This window comes from Manacus candei, unplaced genomic scaffold, assembly GCF_025592945.1.
Source record: "Manacus candei isolate 608988 ecotype Guabito, Panama unplaced genomic scaffold, ASM2559294v1 h1tg000050l, whole genome shotgun sequence".
In the NCBI taxonomy this organism is placed as follows: domain Eukaryota; kingdom Metazoa; phylum Chordata; class Aves; order Passeriformes; family Pipridae; genus Manacus; species Manacus candei.
The window spans coordinates 37,448,916-37,464,311 of NW_026138098.1; the positions used below are offsets into that span (position 1 = coordinate 37,448,916).

The 15,396-nt window shown below is 46.6% G+C and overlaps 1 protein-coding gene across 28 annotated transcripts in view; it reads left to right on the forward strand.

The window, feature by feature from the left end:
• The window catches only part of MICU1 (mitochondrial calcium uptake 1), an 86,030-nt gene that overhangs the window by 18,595 nt on the left and 52,039 nt on the right, over positions 1-15,396 (forward strand). For all 28 annotated transcript variants that reach the window (XM_051799652.1, XM_051799638.1, XM_051799653.1 and 25 more), the window contains 2 exons: positions 1,682-1,862; positions 7,684-7,846. In XM_051799652.1, coding sequence (XP_051655612.1) covers positions 1,682-1,862; positions 7,684-7,846 — 344 coding nt within the window. The remainder of the gene's footprint in view (positions 1-1,681; positions 1,863-7,683; positions 7,847-15,396) is intronic.

Here is a 15,396-nt window from a genome sequence, read left to right on the forward strand (position 1 = left end):
TCCATTATTTTGGACAAGGCAGGATTAGTGCTGCTCTTCACCCAGCACTCGTGTATTTTATTACCTCAAACCCTTGTGATGGAGCTGTTTTCTGGCCCAGTGTGGACTAGAAACCTCTGAACCCCTATTTGAGCTGATCCCTTCCAATCCACACCATTCCATGAGTATTAAAGTGTTTGCTTTCCACCAGTGTACTGTGACTGTTTGACCCAACTGACAATTGGGTGCTGGTAAGGAGTGAGCTGTCTTTTGTTTTGGCAGCATTTAAATTAATTGGAGGAGCACCTACCATAATTTCTCCTTCTTGGAACCTGATGTGCTGAGGTTGCTGCAAGCTGTGGAAGGTGTTCCTGCCCATGGCAGGGGGTTGGAATGAGATGATCTTTGAGGCCCCTTCCAACCCAAACCATTCCATGATTCTGTGATTTCTGGGGAGACAGACACAGACTCTTTTCTGTGCATTTTACGTACCACATCTGTGTTTTCCAGGAAACTGGTAGGATGAATTAAGGGTAGCCTTTTGCTTAGAGCTTGGGAGACTTGAAAAAATCTTGGATTGATTTTGTTTTTCTTCCAAGGCAGCCCTTTTGGAATAAACTCACACAGCTGTAAATGACCACATTCATAGTTCCAGGGAGTACCAAAGTGGCTAAGGAGAGGCTCCTCACTGTGTGTGTGAGCCCCATGCACTGTGATTAGTCCAAAATAAATCACCAGGAATGCAAAGTTAATGCAGCTTTGCTTAAATTACAGGCAGGCTGGGATGTTTCCCTGAGCTGAGACTTTCCCTGAGAGTTTTAGAAAGAGAAATAATTTTGTCAAACTGTTGGCTTTGTTACTTGTGACATGTTAACAGAGCCTCAGAGATTATAATTTCAGTGATGTTAATGTGGCCTGAGCTCTGGCTGGTTCCAAACTGCTTTACAAGTAAAGCCTAGGAAAGCCAGAGCATTGTTTTGCTTAGGGATTTATCCTGCTTTTTATTTAATCACCCTGTTGCCAGTTGCAGTTCTGGGAGTTGCTCCTGACTTTGAGTGATTTTTGAGTGTTGAGTCTTGGTCTGTGAACAGAGTTGCCCAAAGATCTTTTTGTTTGAACAGCAAGGGAAAAAGGGGTCCTGTGCTCTGCCGGTTTTATTTCTTCCTTGAGGATAAACAAGTCCAGTTTTGTTGTCACAAATCCTGCAGTACTGGAGTTTAGAAGAGTCATTGGTGGAAGAAGGAAATAAAACAGCCTGTCAAGCGCTGGAGATAGAAAATAAATCAGCTGAGCTGAAACAAAGGTGCTGTTCATCCTGAATCCTGCAGTGCTGGTGGTAAAACACACTTCTGTCGCTTTGTGTATCTTCTTGGGGGGAAGCAGAGGTAGAATTCAGTGCTGGAGGGGGCATGATATGCCCTTCCCAGTGTTTCCTGTGTGTGTACTTTTTGGGAGAGGGTGCAATAACTCACAGAGTGGTTTGCTCTGGCATTCTTGGACTGGGAAATTGTACTGGAATTATTGGTTTGGGTTCTGGCGTGGGGTGGAGGTTTGGTTACAACAGGTATTCCAAGGGGGCTGATCCCTCCTTTGCAGTCCCACACTGAGGTGTCCCCAGTGTTTCATTCAGGTGGAGCCTGGCAGGAGCATCTGGGCGACCCCAGTTGTTCCCTGACCTGACGTTTTCTTTTCCCCACTGCAGGGCCTACGCAGAAGACTCATCCTCAGTGAAGCAGGGCCCGAGGGCAGAGCCAGGGGACAAGGGGAAGCAGGAGGAGGAGGAGGAGAGCGGCAGTGAGGGCGGGAAGGCAGTCGCATCGGGCGAGGAGGAGGCGCAGCCGGAAGGGAAGAAGAAGAAACGTTCCGGGTTCAGGGACCGTAAGGTACAAACGTGGCCGTGTTACACCTGCAGCTGCTCCCAGGGGGAAAACTCCCTCTGTCCTTGTCTTTATTTCCTTGCTGTTGGGGGAACTTACTTTCTTGGCATGCTGCCGTGGGTTTTCTTTAGGTTGAACCTTGTTTATTTGGAAAGCACAGTACACTGATCCTCTGAAACGGGGACCTCCATTCCCATCTCCAGTGGGATGTCCAAGAAGTGGCCTGCTGATGATAATCAAGGCTCCTGCCTTGATGGCTTTTGGGATGGTGCATACAAAGTAGGGGACTGGTGCCAAAGCTTTTAAACCATCTGAGACATCCAGCATGTATGTCTCTGAGTCCATCCCTTTGTCTGGGAATATGCAGTAGGAAGAAGTAGAGGATGAATTTTTCCTTTAATTATCCCATGTAAATGTAGTTGTTGAAATACAGCCTCACTCCTTGTTTGTGGTTTAGTCCTGGCTCTCTCTCAACTCTTATGCCAATTCAGTTTTCAGATCAGACACATTTTCATGAGGAGGAAAGCTTGAGTAATAAACTGTATTGTCATCTTGTGACCTGCCTTCACTCTTGGGTAATTCTGAGAGCCTTGGGCTCCTCAGAGCTGTCTGACAACTAGTTTGGTGCTATCTGTAACCACTGTTATTACAGGATATAAGATATCAGAGAGTCCTGCAACTGGGAGCTGGCAGACAACAGTACTTTATTCTTTAAACCTGTCTGGATGTCGGTTTTATTGGGCTGTGGTGGATGATTTAATATCTTTGCAGCGCCAAAGAGGAGAAAGGAATTTTGATGAGCATCTACTCCCATTCTGTATGATTTGCTTCTGATAATTATTTTTAAATCCATATCCTGGAGGCTGCATCTCATTAGCTGTTAAATTGTGGATGGTCCTATATAATGGCTTTAACAGCCTTTCATGAAAAATTAAGAGGTGTTTTGTTTGAAGTTGCTGAATCATTTTCGGTTCCAGGTTAGAGTAGGTTACACAACTTGAGATTTCAAGTGCCATGTGGTATTTGGGGCTGCAAACTCTCCCCTGTTGGGACATGCTGGTGGCAACTCAGTGAAGTTATGTGGTAAGATACTGTGCTGAGGCTTTCAGGAGTGCCCAGGAGTGTGGGTTCTTCCACTGATTTTGGTGGCAGTGGGGTGTCAGGGGCTCTGACAGCCTCAGCTCTTGCCAGTACCACTCAAGAAAAGCAGGTCATTGGGGTTTTTTCCAGTGTCAGCAGATGGAGGCAGGTTGCAAAGAGTGAACCACAATCCACCCTCACCCACACTCTTGTTTTTGATTCTCTGGGTGTAGAGATTGATTTTTGTCTTAGTGGCTGGTTGCTGCTGGCTGGGCAAGCCAGAGACAGTGTGTTTGCAGGCGAGGGCTGTTGTTCTGGGTGTTAGAGATGTGTCTGTGTTGACCAGCTCTTTCCTTCCCAAGCTGGGCAGGGAGGAATATGGCCACACTTTGCAAATGAGACACGAGCCAGGCATTCCCAAAAGGTCCAGTGGGAATGGTGTGTGGTCTGGATCCCCCCTCAGTCCCATCTGCCTTCCTCCTGCAGTGCTGAGCTCGGGAGCAGCGATTCCACTGTCTGTTTAAAACAGACCTCCTCATCCTTTTGCCAACACAAGCCTTTTCTCCTCAGCCTGCAGACTGAATGTGCCTTCTGTGACCTGAATGCCAGTGTTGCTTGTGCCTCCTCCCAAGCAGGATGTGCCAGGCAGTCTCCCAGGTGCAGGTTACGTGTTTGAGCAGCTCCACTGTGGGCTCAGTGTTTGCTCAGCAGTTGCTCTGGTGAGTCACCTCAGGAGGAATGTTTGAATGTGGCCAGCTCAGATGGCAGAGGAAGGTGTGCCCCTGCTCCTGACTCAAAATCAGGGCTGCTCCCAGGATGTGCTGCTCCCCTAGTAAATTGTGTAGCACGTAGGGAATTCTTGACTCTTCTTATACGTTTAAAAAAACCCAACAAACACCCCCACCCACAGTGAAAAAACCCTTTCCAACTCTTCCCATAATTAATTGAAAATAGTGTGGGATTTTCCTTGCGGAAAAAATTAAGCCTAATTGCAAGTGTTTAACACTTGTTTGTTATCCCAGTGTTGCTTTTAATGAAGCTGATGATTAGTGGTGAAGTAATAAATGAAGTTTGACACTGCTATTTTAGGTAGTGATCCAGGGAAGGGGGAGTTGAGATATAAACCCCTCAGCAAGTGTTGAGGTCTTGTGTGGATGGTTCCAGGCACGTGTTGTCTATGCAGTGGGTAGGGTAGGAAAGGAAAAGATTTACTGAGTGCCTGTATGGTTTGAAGGCTAATGAGCTGTAATGTATGGTGTGGGCAGGCTGATGTGTTAATTAACTTGCTAAAAGTGTTTGCATGCAGCATTAGGGCTGCTTTATCAAGATGCACTTGCAGTGTTTGGGTCCTGCAGGTATGTTGCCTTGGGGTGTTAGTCATGCTGAGCCTTCATTTGGTTGTGCATCACAATGGGAAACACAAAGAAAATGAATCCTAATTAATTTACCCTGCTAAGCTGTGTGCTGTTGCATGGTCAGGGAGGCCCCTGGATGCTCTGGAAGTGCATTGAGATGTTAATTTAGAGCTTTATTTTCATGTCAGCATAGGATTAAGGGTTTTTTCCCTTTTAACCTGAGGTTTAGCATAAACATTGATAGTCTCAACAGCAGCTTCCCTCTTGTAGAGCAGCAGGGATTACTTGTTCCTCTTTCTCCTCCAGTACATGCTCTACTACTAAATGCCAAAAAGGGACTTCTCCCTTTGAATCACATTATGTTTCTGGAGGTGCCTGATTCTGTGAGGCTGCAGTTCTGGGGGCAGATGAGAATTTTTTGGCTAGTCCTCATTGAGTCCAGGACTCATGTACCGGGGGAAGGTGAGAGGTCATGGGAGGAGACACTTGCCTGGGATGATTTTATGTCCAGATTGTTTTGAAGTAGTGCAAAAACCCCTCTCAAATGGTGGTGTGTGCACCCAAATACATGGGCTCTTATCTCCACATGGGATCAGGCCACCCATATCATCACCCACTTCATGTTCAGCACCCAGTCTTGAGTAAGTGAGCTGTTTTTATTTGCAGCATCTTGGCTGTTCCCTTCTTGACCTGGCTTTGTGTTCCATCCAGCCTTGAAGTCAGAGGGATGGGCTGTAGCATATTTGTCAGGTTTTGCCAGCTGATTAGCTCATGTCAGAAAATGATGTAACTGTGAGTTCAGCTGCGGGCAAAGGGGAGGAGTGGGGGCTGCATCTGTTCCCTTCCTGTGGGGAAGCCCGTGGAAGAAGTGGGATTTGGGTTGTAATGAAAGCAACCTGTGAGATGCTGAAAAGCAGGTTAGATTCTATTTTTTGGTCTAGACTGTGCTGCAAGCTGAGGGAGGAGACTTGTTTTTGAGCCTGTGTTGTTAGTAAGCTGTCAGTGCTTTGGGAGCCAGGTGTGGCTTTTGAGCAACAGGCTGTGACCCTTCCTGGTCTAGAGCTGCATATTCAAAATTGCATCCCCATGAGTGCCTGGCAGTCATCCAAGTCATCCTCAGGAGTACCTATGGATAGAGGACAGGATGGCACATGGTTCAGGACAGGACTGTAAATGGACTCTCCACTTCTTGTGATGGTTCTGGTGGACTCGAGGGTGCAGCATGGATCTGAGTGGGCAGTCAAAGCAAAATGTGGACTGCTTAACAGTCATAGAGCAGGGGCCCTGGGGATTGCCCTGAGCTTGGGATAAGGAAGAGCTGGCAGTGAAGTTGGTGGACTGGTGAGGAGGAGTCTCAGCAAGGCCCATACTCTCAACATGAGGAGAAAACACCTGACAGCAACAGGCCTGTTTGTAGCATCTTGACAAGGTCTTAAAATAGATACAGAGGGAAGATCCGTGGTGGATGTGCAGCCAGGTGGGATAAAATAAAATACAGTTTTACTGGCAGAAACATTTCGGACTCATGTCTCTGGTGCAGCAGTGGGGTTGTTGAGTAACAGAGGTGCAACCTGCCCAGCTGGGTTGAGGGGAAGCATTTGATCTTGCAAGTACCTTGCAAGAAATTTTTCCATAGGCTTGGAAAATTTGGCAGATGAGTTTTTTAGGTAGAAAGCAGGCTGTGTTGAAGGGGTGTCGTGGATGGAGGGGGCTGGTTGTGGTCTGTGGTGTCTGCCCTTGGCTCCAGTCTGGGGCTTGCTAGTTGGGTTTAGTTGTCTTGCTGGAAGGTAAAAATACCAGGCTGTTTCTGGCTGATTAAGATGGGTGGAGTGTTATTCATGAGCTCAGGTCAGGAAGGAGTCAGATATGGCCCTGCAGCCACAAGTCAGATGATCACTTTGGTATAAGGAATTGCCTCCTGCCAGGTGGGAGCAGTAGACAAAGCCAGAAAGAGCTGGGAAAGTGGGTGTCATCTTTTACTGCAGTTCTGCTGATTGACAATAACTTGTAACTCAGCAGTAAAGCAATTGCCCTTGATCCAGTGCCCTTATCTTTAGGGAGCCCTGTGGACTGAAGCAATAAAAACCAGATAAGGTTTGTTGATTACAGGTGCAAAGGGCCTGGGGGCAAAAACTTTCCCTACAGGAAAGAGGGAACTGCCTCTAGTGGTTGATGCAAGGACATGTGAATTATGGAAAAGTCATGGTGATGCAGAGAAGAGTGGAAGGAATGCTTTAGGTATTGTCACTGTGGATAATGTCATCTCCAGTTGCATTTGCTGGAGATCTGAACTGGAATAAATATAGAGGAGAGGCTTTGCTTTCCCCTAGTTACTTTACCAGAACCTGACTTGGGGGATTAAAAACCTTTGACTTGTTCTAGCCTAGGAATAGGAAAAACTAGAGAGGGTGTTTTCTGTCTGATAAACATCAGGGTGAGGAAGTTGTTCAAGTTAAAGGACAAGGCTGAAACAGGCCCAAAGCCAGAAATGATCTACAGCTGCCTTGGCAGTACCCTTGATCTTGCCTGTTCTCTTCCAGCACATCATTTGTAGGGTTTTTTTTTCTTCTGTGGCTCTTGGCCAGAAGTACTGAAGGTTTCAAGTACATTATGGACTGTTAAACATGGCATATGATGCAGGAATAAAAAGCTGAAGTAAGGAGGAAAGTTTTCTTCTCTAATACATGATGGAGTGTAGGTCTTTTTGTGCCTTTTTCCTCCCTTGTGACCTTTTGATGTGATTTTGTTTAGAAAAGCTTTCTGTTCCCTCTGATTAATTCCAGTTGTGTGTTGGGGAAACTGGTTCTAGGTACAAAATAATCATTACTGGCAGAGTTAGCAAGAGGCAGATTGGTGGGGAGAAGAGGACTGAGTTTCCGTGGAATTCTGCCAGCGTGATAGAAGAGAGGAAAAAATGAGATTGGGTGACTGAGCAGCCAGCTGTGGCTCCCAGTAGTTTTTTCCAACACTCTGCTTGAAAGTAAAGGTTTCTCCCAGCTCTCCAAGGCTTGTTTCTCTTGCTTCACTTATTAATCACAAATCAAACCCTTCAACACTGTGGTTAAAACGTTGAGCTGCTTTAGATTCACAAATTCGATGCCAGCGCCTTTTTTTTTCTTTTATGCTCATGTTTAAAAGTGCCTTCGGGGACTTTGTTAATTTGTTTTTCCGGTGCCATGATGAAAAGTCTAAACTTATAAATAATAAAAGATTTTCAGTGTTTGTTCTTAGTTTTCCTGGTGGTTCCAAGGCTTGTGAAGGAAACACTGCTGAAAGGGTCGAGGGCTGTGTTGCTGCACACGACTTGTCCCATGGCAAATCCCCCTGAGGACCGAGGGTCAGGGCTGGGGGAGGACACAGCACATCTAATGCTGGTTCCATTTCCTTTCCAGGTGATGGAATATGAGAACAGGATCAGAGCCTACTCCACGCCGGACAAGATCTTCAGATACTTCGCCACGTTGAAGGTGATCAACGAGCACGGGGAGTCGGAGGTTTTTATGACCCCACAGGACTTTGTGAGGTCCATAACACCCAATGAAAAACAGCCAGAGAGTAAGTGATGAGTGGGGGGTAATTTGGGGAACTAACACACTCTGGTCTCTGCTTACCTGATCTTTAAACTTCCCAGCTCTGAACCTGGCATTGCTAGGGCTAGGAAGCACCTCCTGAAGCTCTCTTTCCCATCTCTAAGCCCAAAATTAGCCTCTTCCCTTCCATGGTGCCTGCAATGCTGTTGCAGTGTAGCAGATCTGGTTGATGTGAGCCCTTGGAGAGCAGGTGGGATACCTTTCTCCTGTATTTAATAGGGAAAGATTACCTTGGACTGAAACATTTCAAGAACTGTTCATAAACCTGCAAAAGGAGGTTGCTTTGACAAGGGAAACCTTGGCAGTAAAAGTTGTACTCGATGATCTTAGAGGTCTTTTCCAACCCAAATGATTCTAAAGGGGTCCAGGCAGCTCCATGTGATGCTGCTGGCCAGGGTAGAGCTCATTTCTGCTGTCTTCAAATTCCCTGTGGATTGCAGGGAAGCAGATCAGCTGTGGGACCTCTGGGGATCTGGCAGGCAACAAGTGGGGGAGCAGACACTTTTTTCTTATCTCGAAAACTGTCCCCTGAATATTTGGTGTTGGCAGGAGGATTTTGTCTGTGGTCTGTGTTGGAGGAGGTTCATGTTTTGGGCAAGATCATGTTCCTTGGTCTCCCACATTGTATCTCAAGGAATGAAACAGGCTTTTGTCAAATGAAAACTCCTCTCTTCGGGCATTAATGGAGAACTTCAGCCCCCAAATGCTAACTTTTTCAGTGTGGGGTTTATGTACAAACTGTGAAAGTGTTTTAAAATCTTACACGGCAGCTGCCAAATAAATACCATGTCCACTTGTCCTTAGGAAATAACAATATGAAGTCTGTGCAGGAGGGAAGAAAAAATAATCCTGATATTAGTGTTAAAAGCATGTGGGTGAATTGATATTTAGGTTTTCATCAAGTCCTGGAAATGGCTGTGGTTTCCATGTAAATTAATGGCTGTAGGTTATAATCTTGTCTATCTAAGGCTTCTTGAACTCGTGCTTGGAAAAGCAGCAGCACCTGTCAGGAAGCTTAAAAATAGAAAACATCCTGTGTTTCATTTCAACACATCTGATTCTTTTTTACTTCTTCCATGTATGTCCTTGGTGCATTTTAAGGTGTGTACAGAAGTCCTCAGTGTGCTCAGCAAACACCTACTTTGGAGACAAGTGAAGGTGACTAATGGGGAATAATTTGTCAGCCTTAGCCACTCACTGCCCATTGTATTCCCGTTGTTATCCTGGCTGTTTAGATGGCCCCATGAAGCCTGGCACTGCCTTTAATTGCCTGCTAACGCTGCCAGTCAGTGACACACAGCAGCTTGTAAGGGAAAAAAGTGGCCTTAGTGATCCTTAGGTGCTCTTGGCAAGTGGAGTGAGGTGGAAATGGAATCTTTGGCTGCCCATCAGCTGGCACAGCAGGAGGGGTGGGCATCTGGGATCTTCTTGGTTGGAAAATCTGCCTTCAGGATTCTGCCACTGTCATGGACTTGGTTCTGGACACAGCCACTGCTAAGATGGTTGTTCCTGTGCATTGTGACCATCACAGCAAATGGGGGTTTATTGCAGAATGAACAGTGGAAGAGTAAAACACTTACTGTTACTATAAAGTCAAACCAGCCATAACCTTGTTCCCAAACGTTTTTAAAGCTGGTAGTAAAAAACTAAAAGGGAAGATAGGTGTGATTTTTAAAACCAGAAATTGAAAACAAAGAGTGCTACCTGCTGGTGAGATGAGTTCTGTACTTTACATCCCTTTGGTACTTTTGACTCATAGGATAATCTAGGTTATAGATTAGTTGGGAAATGCTGGGGCTGCTTTCTCCCTGAGTCATGACATGGGTGTGCCCTCCACAGGGGCTGGAGTATCCCAGAAGCAGGGAAGGGGGTGCTCTGTGGGCTCAAGCTCCCAGTTGGAATTTCAGCAAGTAACTTCTTGTTAATGCATCTCCTGTTTTATGGAGAGAAAATACTGTGGGATGTAAGTGATTTGGAGTAATGAGGGAGCTGAGTCCCTCTTGTATTTATTTTTAAACTACTCATCTACTGTGAGGTATTGTGTGCCTGATTCTTTTTTATGGATTACTTTGGGGAAAGTTTGATTTATTGTCTATAAAGTATCAGCTTAATTCGAGCCTGTGTTTTGCTGGCTTGGGGAAAATGAATGCCAGTTCCTCAGCTCCTGGAGAATGCTTTCTCTGGCTCAGTCAAACTTCCTGCCATAGCTTTCCCAAGCAGGCAAGCTGTGCTTAAGGAATGACACGCTCTTGCTGAGTTGGGAACAGTCTATCAGGATAAGCCAAAGAATGGCATTAAACCTGAAAGCTGCTTTAAACAAATAATTTCTTTATAAGTATCTGCAGAGTCCAAGCACCAACAGAAGCGTGGGTGGTGATTTCTGCTCCCTGCAGTCCTGTATTATTTTTTTCCTCCCACTCTCATACCCAAGAGATAACTTTGCTCCAAGGCTGGATGGGCAGGGATGGTTGCTTTGTACCTGGAGTTTCCTTGGTACCCCAGTCCCCAACCAGCTGAAAATATTCTGTCTCTGGTGGGAAGGATCAAGATTCCCTCCCTTTCCCCAACTTTAGCTGGGTCCATTCTGCATTGCTGTTTTCCTGGGGAAACTGAGGATTTTGGAGCATCCTGGACTAAGAAGGAGCTGTGTTGTGCTCAACCAGTACCAGTTTTCTTAGGTTTTTTTGCAGTAAGGATTGAAAGAAGTAAGAAATATGTCATATCTCATCCCAGCACACTGTTACAAAGGCAGATTATACCCAAACCAGTCATGCTCTTCCATCCCAGTGTTAATCTCACTGGTTATCCCAAACTCTTGCTGCGAGAAAGATGCCTTTCAGGATTCACCACGAAACGAGCAGGAACTCAAATATCTGAACTCTTGGAAGGTTTTTCTGATGGTTTTTTTTCTTTTCTGCCTGCAAGAAACCCCAAACATGCTGCTGAAGCTCAACCAGAAGCAGCAGCTGTGCCCCTGCAGCCTCTGTGCACAGGATGGTGTCGGAGGAGAGGAGCCGTGACGGACGGAGCCGATGTCTGGTGGCTCGACCAGACTGTACAGTTTGGTTCTCGGGGTTGAAATGGTTTGTTTTCCATGTCTGGACTTCAAGAGCAGCTGGGCACAAGCTGGCTTCTGGGTTGGTGCAGTGCTTGAGTGATTATTTGTTGTTTTGAGTTGAGTTTGTGAAATATGGATCTGATCTTCTGTAGAAGCAGCAGCCATGAGCTGTGACAAGCACTCACCTGGTGTGGTGGGGAGGGGAGGACTCCCTGGGCTTCTACAGATCCTTAAAATTACACAAAGTGTTCAACTGGGACATTAAGGATCTAGAAGGAAATTAGAGATGCTGAACTTGCCTCCTGGTTTGTTGATGGGAACTTACTTTTGTATTCTCTCCCAAGTGCATCTGCTGAAGGGGTCTTAAGGGAAAGGATGCAAGTGAGAGGTGACTCAGAGGAGGGGTTTTTTTGTCTGTGAAAATACATAATTCCTAGGCAAGAATCATCTTTGAGCCTGGTATGAGACCCCAGGAAAATAGCCAAGGATGAGCAAGCAAGAGGTGCATTTATATGTGTGTTTATGTGCCAAAACCCAAGTAATTAGGGCTTCCAGAATAGCTGACAGGTTGGTGTGGCTTACCAGGGGTGTTAGGAATTCACATCTCACAGGGAGACTGACTTGCCTGTTGGAGGAGGGGGAGATAGATGAGAGCAAAGTCCCTTGTTCCTTGAACAAAACAGTCCTGCACTGAAACACAAACCTGAGGCTGTTGTCCCCTGAGAAATCTCAGGCAGCTCATTGTTTGCTTGCAGATTACATTTTAAATTCAGAGGGGAAATACTCATACAAAAATCAGGAGCTGGGTTACAGCTCTGAAGGGGAAAACTTGCTCCAGCATTTTCTGTGCCGCAACATGGCATATCACAAGCATGGTGAACAGGCTCTTCAGTCTTCATAATTAGCCCTTTTGTTCATCTGCTGGCAAGAACGAGTCCATGTTATATATTAAGCAGTGGGAAAGAAGCAGATCGTGAGTGAACGTTATCCAGATAGTGTGAAAAATCTGACAAGGATATCAAGACTGGAAGCAATTGAAAAGGTTTTTCCATCAGTGGAAAGCTGCTGGCATCCCAGAGGAAATCATGATGGTTTCTAATTGATCACAACTGTGTTCTTGGCCTAATATAATCATTCTTCTCCTGGAAGCTCGTTTTTTAAATGTTTTTTTAAAACTGCAATCTATAACCTACTGGCCATGGATTTTTTTCCAAGATAACACGAAGAGCTTAGTAACTGTCTAGATATTTATCAAGTGTGGTAATTAGCTGTCTTTGAGTGAATTTGTGGAAAGTATGTTCTTGTTAATCAATAGAAATATAATAAGCATTTGATTTTAGATTTGGCTAGAGCTGAACAACAGTAACAGCAAGTTACTCTGTGTTTTTTCCTTTACATAATTCATTCCTTCTCCATTAAAACATCCTCCCCAGACTACAATGAGAGAAGTAAATACAGCAAATATGGTTCTGCTGTCAAAAACTCCATTTTCTCCTTTGTGGAAGGCAGTGAGTATAAGTCATTTTGCTTTATTTTGAAACATTTTTATTTTTAGAGTGCTGTGAAAGTACTATCACATGAATAAAAGTGGCAGCCTATATCCTGGCATTGGTGTCAGTCTAGTCTGAAATAACACTTGGAGTGGTGCTACGTGCTTAGGTACTCCATGGCAGGGCTGCTGTTTCTTTTGGGCCCCTGATAGTAATTTAGGTGGTATCAGAAGTTTTAGGAGTAATGGTAGTTAAAGATTACAAGGAAGCTGGTTTGGAAATCATTGCAGGTCCCCGTTGGAGCAGCTGGTGCGGAGCCCTTGGTTGGGGGAGCAAGAGGGGCTTTGAAAATCCAGATCTGTAAGGTGAGGTGTTGTGCAGGGTCTCAGGTAAATAAAAAGCATATTCTGGGGCAGGTCATGGGGAAAACTCTGGGTTTGTCCAAGCAGAAACAAGCACTGAAGCCCAGGGTGGTCACTGTGCAGTCTGGAGTAGCTGTGGTGCATGTCCCAGGGAGGCTTCTGGAAGCAGCCAGGTATCCTCCTGAAATGATTTCTGCGTTTCATTGCTGCCTCTCTTGAAGGAAATCCTTTCATCCACTTCTGGGAGAATGGTGTTTCAGCCCCTGCTTTCCAGTGAAAGGTGGGAAAGCTCTCTTTTGTGGTTAAACATGCCTATTAGCTTGTGTTCCTGCAGCTCTTCAGCAATAGCCCAGCCAGGGGCTGTTTGTCTAATGAGTGTGTCACTTACAGACAATCCTGAGGTGCCTCTAATGTAGGATGTTGCCTTCTGAGTAGCAGAGTTGTAATAACTAGCATTCTTCCCTTCCCCTGGTAGATGTGATTGTCCTCACCCATGCAGTGTTTCCATTGGCTCTCCAGCCTATGCAAACACTGAATTCCTATTGTAACATCATGGAGGAAAAGCCTCTTGGATTTTTTGTGTAATACAGTGAAAGAACACAGGCATCAAGCAACAGACCCTCTTTGTTGGTTTGCTTTTGTCAACTTTAAAGGACTGTGGAAAAACCATGCAGTTAAGTCCACAGAAAAGAAAATGAACTGTATTGGCAAAAGGAAAATGTATAGAGTAAAACTGTATGCCTTGAACATAAATGCCCTTTTTCAGCTTTTGAATTAGCTTATTCTCTCAGGAGCTATTTAAGAGGAATTTTATAGAGGGGTTTAGGTGTGCAGCTTAATTAATGCAGCAGAGGGGACACTGCTGTGCATGACTGGGAGAAAGGGTGAGCATAAAACTGATGGGAACCAATGTGCTTGTGTGTGCAACAGAATCATGGTATCGTTTAGGTTGGAAAAGACCTTCTAAGATTGAGTCCAACCATTAACCCAGCACTGCCAAGGCCACCACCAAACCATGCCCCCAGTGGTGCCACACTTACGTGGCTTTTAAATCCCTCCAGGGATGGTGACTGCACCACTGCTCTGGGCAGCCTGGTACAGTGCTGGAGCACCCTTTGGTGAAGGAATTTTCCCCAGTATCCAACCTGAGCCTCCCCTGGCACAGCCTGAGGCCGTTCCCTCTCCTCCTGTCCCTTGTTCCCTGGGAGCAGAGCCCGACCCCCCCCGGCTCCCCCCTCCTGTCAGGGACTTGCAGAGCCAGAAGGTCCCCCCTGAGCCTCCTTTTCTCCAGGCTGAGCCCCCCCAGCTCCCTCAGCCCCTCCTGCTGCTCCAGCCCCTTCCCAGCTCCGTTCCCTTCCCTGCACACGCTCCAGCCCCTCCGGGTCTCTCCTGTTGAGGGCCCAGAACTGGGCCCAGCCCTCGCGGTCCCTCAGCGGTGCCAGCACAGGGACGGGCACTGCCCTGGGCCTGTGCCCACACCATGGCTGGCACAGCCCAGGGGCCCTTGGCCTTCTTGCCCCCCTGGGCACAGCCGGGCTCGTGTCCAGCCGCTGTCACCAGCACCCCCAGGGCCTTTCCCAGCTTTGCAGCCCCTCTGCCCCAGCTGCAGGGGTTGGTGTGACCCAAGGGCAGGACCCGGCACTGGGCCTTGTTGTCCCTCGGCCCAGGGATCCAGCCTGTCCAGCTCCCTCTGCAGAGCCTTCCTGCCCTGCAGCACATCAACACTCCCACCCAGCTTGGTGCTGCCTGCACACTCACTGAGGGTGCACTCGATCCCCTCATCCAGATCATCAGTAAAGGTGTTAAACAGGACTGGCCCGGTGCTGGGAGCCCCACTAGTGACTGGCTGCCTGCTGGACTTAACTCCAGTCCCCAACACTGTCTTCCAGGGCATGCTGGTACAGTGACATGAGAAAAGGCAACAGGAAAAGTGACAGAGTTTTGTACTGCATTTTCATATAAATGTCTCTCCCCGCTCTCCCAGACGTGCATAAACCAAGGTTGTAAATTTGCTTCTCGTCAGACGTGATTGTGTCGGAGGAGGCTGACATGACAGAGGGAATAACAACCCCATTTCTGTGGTACTGTAAGCACTTTGTTCAGCAAATAATTAAATCCTCAGAGCTCAGGAGCTTGAGGACAGACCTGGCAGCTTCTGCTGCTGGCCTGGGGGTTTAGGTGCAGTTACAGCCATGGGTCAGGCACAGTCCACATCACCTTCCCCTTTGCCCACCTCATTTTACATCTGTGGCAAACAAAAATGTTATATTATTAACCTTTTCTTTAGTACAGGGACTGATAGTCTGCCTTTTTAGGTGTCATTTGGCTGTTTTAATAACTTTTCTCTATGTACGTTCAGGCTCATGTGTACATTATTACAAGAGCATGTAGTGACAGGACAAGGGGGAATGGTTTCCAAATGACAGGGTAGGTTTAGTTTAGATATTGGGAAGGAATTCTTGGCTGTGAGGGTGGGGAGGCCCTGGCACAGGTTGCCCAGAGAAGCTGTGGCTGCCCCTGGATCCCTGCAAGTGTCCAAGGCCAGGTTGGACGGGGCTTGGAGCAACCTGGATTAGTGGGAGGTGTCCCTGCCCATGGCAGGGGG